At 38.2% G+C, this 9,067-nt stretch overlaps 2 protein-coding genes and 1 pseudogene across 3 annotated transcripts; all 3 read right to left on the bottom strand.

The window, feature by feature from the left end:
* Nucleotides 1–185: 185 nt before the first annotated feature.
* Nucleotides 186–3,946, bottom strand: LOC103447440 (uncharacterized). Of its 2 annotated transcripts, none has more exons than XM_008386628.4 (3): nt 3,419–3,946; nt 3,116–3,250; nt 186–806 (listed from the first exon to the last, which is right to left on the bottom strand). In XM_008386628.4, the coding sequence occupies exons 1-3, from the start codon at nt 3,425–3,427 to the stop codon at nt 288–290; spliced, it is 663 nt and encodes a 220-aa protein (XP_008384850.3). In that variant the 5' UTR covers nt 3,428–3,946; the 3' UTR covers nt 186–287. The 2 variants fall into 2 exon arrangements, with proteins under 2 accessions (XP_008384850.3, XP_008384849.3); XM_008386627.4 differs by having other exon boundaries at nt 3,116–3,273; nt 3,419–3,929.
* A 216-nt stretch (nt 3,947–4,162) lies between these two features.
* On the bottom strand, nt 4,163–5,190 carry LOC114823252 (probable LRR receptor-like serine/threonine-protein kinase At3g47570; annotated as a pseudogene).
* Nucleotides 5,191–6,166: 976 nt separating this feature from the next.
* LOC114823250 (factor of DNA methylation 1-like) lies at nt 6,167–8,564 on the bottom strand. The gene is made up of 6 exons (XM_029098721.2): nt 8,531–8,564; nt 7,714–8,300; nt 7,561–7,617; nt 7,232–7,465; nt 6,745–6,966; nt 6,167–6,591 (listed from the first exon to the last, which is right to left on the bottom strand). The coding sequence occupies exons 1-6, from the start codon at nt 8,553–8,555 to the stop codon at nt 6,319–6,321; spliced, it is 1,398 nt and encodes a 465-aa protein (XP_028954554.1). The 5' UTR covers nt 8,556–8,564; the 3' UTR covers nt 6,167–6,318.
* Nucleotides 8,565–9,067: the final 503 nt, after the last annotated feature.

Raw genomic sequence — 9,067 nt, forward strand, 5'->3', positions numbered from 1 at the left:
TCATTTTAGTTTCATTCCGTCCACATTTCTTCCATCATCCTTTATCCTTCTGTCGCATACTTTTCCACTATTTATAACACAAAATGAAAGCTTAAAACGAAAACCGAAATGATTACCAAACGGGTCTAAGGTTTGAAATTTAGAATCTTTTAGGCAATTAGTTACGAAAGTGGGAGAGAAAATAATTTTGGTATGAGAAAAGTAACAACATTATTCAGGTTAAATCTCACTTCAGAGTTCGATATCTATATAGAAGCTCACACAGCCTCACTGCGGTTCTACAAGAGTTATGAATTCCAACCCTGATATCTCCACTGCGACTGCCAATGGCTGTTTGTTGCACTTGTTCCAGCACCATGTCTCCTCGCCGCGGCAACAGCTTCAACGTGCCTTTGTCCGGCACGATGATTGTTGAAATCCATCTCACTCAGACACACCACATTACATAACGCGCAAGTCCTTAAAGCGTCGGGTGCTGCCCCACTTTCAAGAACCTTCCTTTTCTTAGTTTCTAAATCATCTGGAGGTTGATCAGCTGCTCTCTTCTTACTGTTTTCTCCAGGAATCTTTTTGCCTTTCAACTTATCCAAATTCATCTTGTGCTTTTTCCCCTGTTTATGCTTATTGAGTACATCCTTGGTGTCGCAATAAATATTGCATACCTCACAATGCAGTTTCGGAGTACCATTTCCAGAAGGCCGAGGAACAGCATTTCCAGCCGGCCGAGCACTAGAATTACTCCACGATGCAGCATTCGGATTTGCAGAAGCATAATGCTCTGTCCCATTTGATGGAATTGAGAAACCCTGAAAGAAGGGGATTAACTTTGACACGAACAAACAATACATTGAATACAACACCAACATGAAATGCATCCACTGATTGACGTAAACTCAATCCATATTAAATATTCTTCCATCGGTTGCTAACAGCTACATCTTCCGACTCTTCTACCATGCAGGGATAAAAGTCTCTATGGAAAAATACCCTCAAAGGTTGCGGTTTTGAAATACGTAATTTTTGTCTACCGTTTGAGATTAATTTTGAAATTAACTAGTATACAACACAGATATGCAATGCATGCAATGATCGATGTAATCTGAGTTGGTGTTTTCATAAGTGCAGTTGGACACAAAGCATATGCCTTGAACCATAAAAATCAACCCCATACCAAATAGCTTTTCAGCAGAACAAAATACCAGCACATCAAAATAATAGCAATGCAAACGCCATAGACCTGCTAAATAGACTAGCAAAGAAAAGCTCCAAACAATGGCAACAAAACAGACCAAATAACACTAGTAGAATGAAGAAGAAATGTGAAAAGAGAAACGTAAAAACAATAAAGCTTCCTCTAAGCTAGTGGGGTGATACTGAAACCTCCCCTAAGCTAGTGTGTTATCACCAAAATACTCCAAGGCACTGTTTTCCTTGAGAAATTTCATGGTTTGCAGTGAAGAGCTTTCCAAATTCCCATACATGAAAAGACTTAAAAGGAATTTTTTTTCCAATGTTTTCAGACGATCTATCAGGAGAAGAAAGGGGTTTTCCTCTGACTTCGTTTGGTTATATTTACATTGGAAGTTGCATACCCCATGCTGTTGTTTAGACCTGGAACACGGCAAAAATATAACAGTAAAGTAATTGCATGAGTGGTTTACACCCCTTCTCAAAAAATAGGAGATGAGGTGTACACGACAACAGAAAGGACTTACGCCTTTGGGGCATTTTGGCAACTAAATGAGTGACTTGGTCATTTTCCAATTGGACTATCCATGAGATTATTCTCAAAACTCATTTGTCCCCTAAACAACTACAAGTCATGTTTTAAATTACCCCTTCCCGTTCTGTCAAAATTTTCATCTTTTTTGTTAGCCAAGCTGAGGAGGTGACTATATGGCAAAATTTTGATCTGCATTTTGGTCCTTCAACACCTGTCTCACCTCTCATCTCTTCTCCGTTTCTCCCTTCTCTCTATTCTCTCACATGTTTTTGCCATATATCCTTCTCTGTCTTCCAGGGATGGAGACTATTTTTTTCCCATCCGAAATGAAAAAACATATGTACATACATAAAAATGTGTTTACTAAGCTAGGACTTGTTAATTAAGGCTACTTATCAATGTTTAACATGATACAAACCTTAAATGTCCAAGGTCCACAAGGAAGACAGCTAGACAACACGATCGAGGGAAGACTACTCGATGATACAGTTGAGAAAATAAAGGACTAGTATAGAACCTAACAGCTAATGGATAGACATACCATTCACAATCCTTGATGTCGATCTATCAGTACTACACAAGGGGAGAAAGGAACACTAGAACGGAGCGGTAGTGGAGTAGGCTGTGTTAAATAGCTAAAATATACACCTAGAAATGATTTTTATTTTTTATTCCTGATATGACCTGGGCTACACATTGTTCCATTCCTGCTCTCTTATGTGTCTGATTTTCTAAATAAATAGGTACATAGTTATTCTCTTACTTTTTTCGGTGTTCAACCATTTTAAGCAGCCACATTAACTTTTTCTGCTCCTCCAATTATTTTCCAACAAAGTGGAGAAGGAGAATTTGTCACTGTATAACATAAACTTTGAAGCTTGCTAAACAGATATGGGTCTTCAAACATGAAATTGAATATTTGAAAAAGTGATGCTGACAATAGTGTTATGCTTTAGGTAAGTACATTCAACACCATGAAATACCACAAAGCAGCACAATAAGGAAATAAAATAAAAGAAGATAACAAAATGTCTAAATTTGCATTGAAAGGGTGTGCGATCTCTAAATTTCTGCAAACAAATCTCAGAACAATAATCATTTATTTCTTTTGTGTTTGGAAAGTCCTTAAAATTCAGTTCAAACATGGCTTTCAATTGGAAAGACTACGCAGAACCAAGCGGGAGAGGAGTATCCGATAGATCCCTTTTGTTTTCGTTGAACATCACATAAGTACTGGAACAACTAGAAGTCTAGAACAAATGTGAGGATTGAAGAACCCCAATGGCAATGCAATAACTTGAAATTCAGATCACATTCAAACCAACACGAAAATGCATCATATGCAAAACCAAAGTTAACTTGATGTATGTTGAGAGAACAATAATTAGATACCATTTGTTGCAGATGAACCTGCCGCTGCTCGTTTTCTCTGCTAAGATCTTTCTTAAGATCTTTCCACTGAGCTTCAAATTTCAACAGGGCCCTGCCCTGCTCTAAGAAGGACTTCTCAAGGTGGTACCTCAATTCCTGAAAGTTTTGATGCAATTTTGCTATTTAACAGCATAAAAATGAACAAAAATAAATCTAGTAAGCCACTACAGGCCAATCAAATTGTAACAAAAAGAAGTGAAATTTAAAACATGCAGCCATTATCAAAGGCAAATGGAATCATGGGTATTTGATAAAAAAACTCACCAATTGCATTATCCAATTCCTCTGAGCAGTTGGCCATTTCAGAGCTCCAGCACAAAAACCCACCTGGGTTTTGTGCCTTTATAGCAGATTAAGCTTGTGGGGGGATCTCTGAAACTGCAGTTTTCGGGGAATTAGAAGATCCCACATGCAAAAAAAAGTGCAATTGGGTAGAAAGCAAAAGCAGATTGAAGGAAGAGGAAGCAAACTTTACAGTCAACTATGGTGACTGTAATGGAAATTGAGGGCAGTAGGGTGAAGGCGGCTTCGATTCCTCCGCCCACCAATTAGCTCTCTGTTGCATGAATTCATGAGGAGAGCTGGGCTTTTATATTTTATATTTTTTCCCATTTTTGGGGTGAGAAGAGAGCTGGGTTTTGTGAGAGAAGAAAATCATAGAGCAGTTTGTATGACCAAAGTGGACTGTGATGAACAGAAGACTAGGAATTCTTGGGAGGATTTCTTAACGAGAGGAGGAAGAAGGTTGGCTGCTTCTTGGCTCAGGCCCACCAGCAAGTCTATTGGTGGGCCGATCCCACTTTCTATTTCACTGAAATAAATATAGAGTAACGTTATTCGAATACCTTTTTTTACTTGTTACATATTTTTATTAATTTTGATCCTTTGATTTTCTTATATTCATTTAAATTGACGGTCGAAAATTAAAAAGAATATGTGACAAGTAAAAATGAGTATGTTGATTGCACCATTCTAAATATAATTTGAATAGAGTTTCACATATAGAACCTAAGACGTGATATCGATAGGGGATTGGCAGGGAAGACTGGCAAAGGCATCACCGATACTCTGCGGGCTGTCCATAGGGGATTCAGAAGGATATGTGATTCAAATTATAAAAATTGAGCTGAAACAGACCTCAATCTTCTCAACTCTCGCACTGTATTGATCAGGAGTTTCTTCAATGCCTCCTTGCAAGAGCAGTGAATCTGCAATCTCCATTACTCGGTTGGGAAACGCCAACTCCACAAAACTATGAAGGTTCAAGTCGCCGGGAAATCTGTCGTCAGCCGGCCTTTTCCCTGTCAACATCTCTAACAGAGAATCCCAAACCTGCAGACGTCTCCATTTGTGGACAGCTCACCTCCCATACCATACTCAACTCATACGAAACAAAACAGTCACCGCCATTGTAAACAAAATCTAGGATGAGGATATTTACCTGGAGCTTGTCTGATTTGCAGAAACAGTGGTTCGTAGTGAGAGAAATTTTGCTAGTCTGAAGTTGGAAACATTTCCAGCCAACTCGTTGTCCAAAAGAACATTGTTCAGTTTGAGATCACAATGAAGTATTGACGTTTCACAATGGTTATGGAGATAATCTAGTGCCCATGCAACATCAATAAGATGTCTAACCTCTGAAGAAGAATTAAACTCTTGGTTGGGGGATTTATTACTTCGTCATCTCCAGTAGTTGGATGGAGCCACTCCTGTAAGCTCCCATTCTCGAAGAACTCATAAACTAGAGCCTTGAAACCATTACCACGAAAATCAACACTTGAACAAGCAGTTATAATCTTGACGAGATTTCGATGCTTGATATTTCTCAAAGCCTCACACTCGACTATGAAACTCTTTGATGCTCCACGGTGTAACAAGTCATACACCTTAACAGCAACATATTGAGATCTATCATCATCATTGTCAAGAACTCCTTTGTGACGTAGGAAAAAAAGGAGGTTCGGGGAGAACGGGGATAGATAACCTGGGATTCGCTTAACTAGGGGCAACGAAACTTGCTTGACGTTGCTAATCATAGATTCACTCAACACGACCAAGCCAATGCTTGTTTTTGAAGGAGAAAATCATTCTCTTCTTAGATTAATTTTTAATTCACTAATCAACTACTTTAAAAATACATATGGAACCCTTTAATGGCTGGTTTGGTATTGCTGTGCTTTGAAAAAAAGCTGTTTCTGCTGTGCTGTGAGAATAAGCGGATGTGAAATAAAGTTGTAGAGTGTTTGGTAAACTTTTTTGTAAAAATGCTTTTGAAAAAAAAAGCAGTATTATAATGTTTGGTAAACTTTTATGTAAAACAGATGTGAAAAAAAACCGATTTTTCAAAGCTGGGTTTTGCAGCTTCTTATTTTTGGTTTTTTTTCACCCAAAACTGTGAAAAAAAAGCTGAAGCTGAATGTTTACCAAACACAAAAGTTTTTTTTGATACCAGCTTTTTTCAGAATCACCTCAGTACCAAACCAGGCATAAATAGAGGGATTATAAAGCATTGGTAGGATAAATATCATATTTAGTACTAGGATAGCTACTAGGGAACTCAATTAAAATACTGTAGACACATCCATTTGTGAGGTTTTTCGAGACTCCGTGTAGTTACACCCCTTGATCCAGAGGCACCACTTCAGGAAAGAAGTCCACTCATTTGAATCCATTCTCAAACTTCTAGAACATGTTTCAGGAGTGATTTTGATACTATATAAGAAGTATCAAACCTTTGAACCTAACAAACACAACTCCGCCTCCGAAGAGGGGTGAAAGTTTGAATTCTGGAAACCAGGAAGACCGGTAGCCCGATAGAGCCTACCTGTCGTAGGTTTGCAGAGAGCAATAATCTTTGCTTCTGACCCCATCGACTGGTAGCCCAGAACTGTCTTCCTTTCCAAAACTTCACTTTTATTTTTGAAAATATCTAACAGCTCGAACGTAACCTGTTTACAATGCATAAAAGCCAAATAGCCCTATTCGTGTATCTTAAGAAATTACTCTCCAGCATGAACAACTAGCCATAAATTATCTGCATTAAGTTTAGGTCTCATACATTGAAGCATATAGTTTCTATCTCAATATGGTCCTTAACAATAGCATTATAACAGATAGTTTCAGTGACTTCTCTGTTTAATTAGAACCAAGTTGCCTCGTACAACTTACCTAGTTGGAGACCTTAACTGATTGTTTAGGATCTGAGAGCTTCTACGTGTTCTTATATTTGGTTTCCAAAGGTTCATCAAATACGAGACTCCTTCTGCTACCGTTGCCTTCCTTTTTTCCTTGAAGTTCCAAAGCTCTGGCACGGGAAACCTGCCGCTGGGATTGTACTCATTCAACTCTGCCAAGGCAGTTTTCACAGCTTGAAAAACTTGCTCACCAAACTCCTCCCTTAAGCCCCTCAACTTTTCATCTTGTTCATCAATGAATTCCTGCACACCAACATCCAGTATAAAATCAGTTAGCAAGGTGGATGGAAAGTACGCGGTGCCTTAAAACAAATTACAGCTTCGAAGTACAAGAAGAATGGGCCGGAAAATTGGACAAAACTTAAATGACTTGTGGAAGTAGTAAGCACTGCATACCGTTGGCTTTTGTTGCTCATTCATTATAATCCTGAATGGTTGCCAATTTGGATCTCTCAGATGCTGCTCCCATAGAGAACATAGCTTCTTGGCCTTACCATCTAGACCGGCACCTCTTTTTGAAGGACAGGGCCTTTTGAGCGCACTACGGAATGGTTTATTGTCAAGCTCTCCCATTCTCTTCACGCCGATACAAGTTTGGCTTTTTGAGTCACTTAGTCCCTGCAAGGGGGAAAAATTAGACATTACAAGGAAGTAATAAGAACATTATCACACGAAAAAGAAACCAGCTTCCTTCAGCAAGTCACACCTACTTTGTACTGTACAAAACGTTAACCAAAAAGTCTGTAGGCATGAACTTATGAAGACAAAAAAGGTTGCCATATATACCTCAGTTCCATCCAAAGAGGGATATTAATAGACAGAAATCAATAGGAAATTAAACTGCGGGTGAACATTCAAACCCAAGAATAGCAAATATACATACAATGATGAGCGCTTTGCGAGCCTCCTGCAGCTCAACATTCTTTTCATGCTCGTTGACAATAAGTACTCCATTAAGGGCTTTGTTATTGCCCAACTCCTCTTCCAGTTCCTTAAACTTTCCTTCAATTTCATGGATATTAACTTCCAGCCCATCCACATGTTTGCGGTTGGTGTCACGCTGCTTTTCCAATATGCTGATTTTGTTGTGAAGTTTAACCTCTTGGTCCCGCCATTGCTAATCAACCATAGAACAACATTTCAACGGATCACACTCATATGATATTCATTAATCTGAATCTCTACCTAAACATAGTCAATGGGAAAGCCAACCTTTCGTTCTTCTTTCAGCCATTCCACTGTTTCATCAGCATTATGTTGCAGCTCATTCTGAAACAAAAAGGAATATATACAAGTGGAAGTTCATGGCAGCGTCAAACTCTATACATAAATCCAAAGTTAATGGATTTTAAGTTGAGAGAATACCGATTCTTGCAGTTCTACCTCTTTCTGATAAAGATCTTTCTCGAGCTCTTTGTTTTCTGCTTCCCTCTGCTGAAGATAATTCTTAAGCTCTTTCTTTTGATCTTCACTCTCCTGAAGATTTTTCGTAAGCTCTCTCTTTTCAGCTTCAATCTTCTGAAGATTTTCATTTAACCGGTTAATTTGTGCTTCACTCTGCTCAAGTTGTTTCTTGACCTCATTGTTTTTAGCTTCACTCTGAAAAAGTTGGTTCTTAAGCTTGTTCTTTTGAGCTTCACTGAGTTCAAGTTCTTTCTTAAGTTCTCTCCCTCGAGCCTCACAGAACTCGAGTTCTTTCTTTAGCCCTTTATTCCCATGATAGTTTTCAAGCTCTTTGTTTTGAGCTTCACTCTCTCCACGATCTTCCTTATTCTTTTGAGCTTCAGTCTGCTCAAGTACTTTCCTAAGTTCTTGGCACCGAGCTTCACTCCGCTCAAGCTCCTTGGTAAGATCCTTCTTCCGAGCTTCAGATTTTATCAAGGCTGTGTACTGGTCCAATACTACTTTTTCAAGGTGGTCGCGTAGTTTAATTACATTTAGATGCAGTTTTCCTATTCAACAACATAAAATACAAAAATAAGTAAGCAATTACAGAAATGAAAAAGAAGAAGAAAAGTTCAGTCATACACTCAGTCTATAAGAAAAACACCCCAAAAATGAAGCAAATGCCATTTCAGTTAGTAAACTTTCCACCCTTTCCAAACCCTCGAAACCGACATCAACATATTAAAGTCGAATCAGAAATTTTAACTTCAATGAAGAAAAAAAAAATCAGACTGACCAATATCTGGTTCTTCTGAAGACATTGTAAAACCTGCAATACAGAACAAAATACCGAAGATTCAGAAATCAATCTTATCCATGCAGAGCAACTACAACAAGGAAATAAGGTATAAAATATATAAACATAAATGAATGAGTTTTTCGGAAACAAGTAACGGAGTTCTCTAATTGTTGGTGTGTAGCTAAGCCAAATGGTGAAGGCAATACTACACCTAATTTCAACAGCAGGTTCCAAAAGATGAGAAATGCAAGGTAGTCTCAGAACACTAACATTATATTTCATCATCCTATTTCTCCGATTTTGCTTAGCAACCAAACACAATGCAAACCAGAAAAAGGTAGTCTTTTTGTGTTTGGTTGCTACGAAAAAGGTCAGAAAAACAGGAAAGTTGATGAATGGCAGAGTCATAAGTCCTGAAGTTTCAATGTTGACTATCAGTAACATTACTATTAATTGATTTTCCATTTTGTTCTTAATTTTTCTTAGCAACCAAACACAATGGATGTTATTTTCTAAAATAAAAAGCAGCAGATG

The sequence above is a fragment of the Malus domestica genome, chromosome 11 (genome assembly GCF_042453785.1).
Source record: "Malus domestica chromosome 11, GDT2T_hap1".
Lineage (NCBI taxonomy): Eukaryota > Viridiplantae > Streptophyta > Magnoliopsida > Rosales > Rosaceae > Malus > Malus domestica.

Bases quoted from the DNA above. Each gene is read 5' to 3' on its own strand.
- LOC103447440 (XM_008386627.4), bottom strand. From the start codon at position 3,455: ATGGCCAACTGCTCAGAGGAATTGGATAATGCAATTG. The intron at 3,274-3,418 runs GTGAGTTTTTTT...GCTGTTAAATAG, and splicing joins GGAATTGGATAATGCAATTG to CAAAATTGCATCAAAACTTT. The intron at 807-3,115 runs GTATCTAATTAT...CCCTTCTTTCAG, and splicing joins AGGTTCATCTGCAACAAATG to GGTTTCTCAATTCCATCAAA.
- LOC114823250 (XM_029098721.2), bottom strand. From the start codon at position 8,555: ATGTCTTCAGAAGAACCAGATATTG. The intron at 8,301-8,530 runs GTCAGTCTGATT...GTTGTTGAATAG, and splicing joins TTCAGAAGAACCAGATATTG to GAAAACTGCATCTAAATGTA. The intron at 7,466-7,560 runs GTTGGCTTTCCC...ATGGTTGATTAG, and splicing joins GGCTGAAAGAAGAACGAAAG to CAATGGCGGGACCAAGAGGT.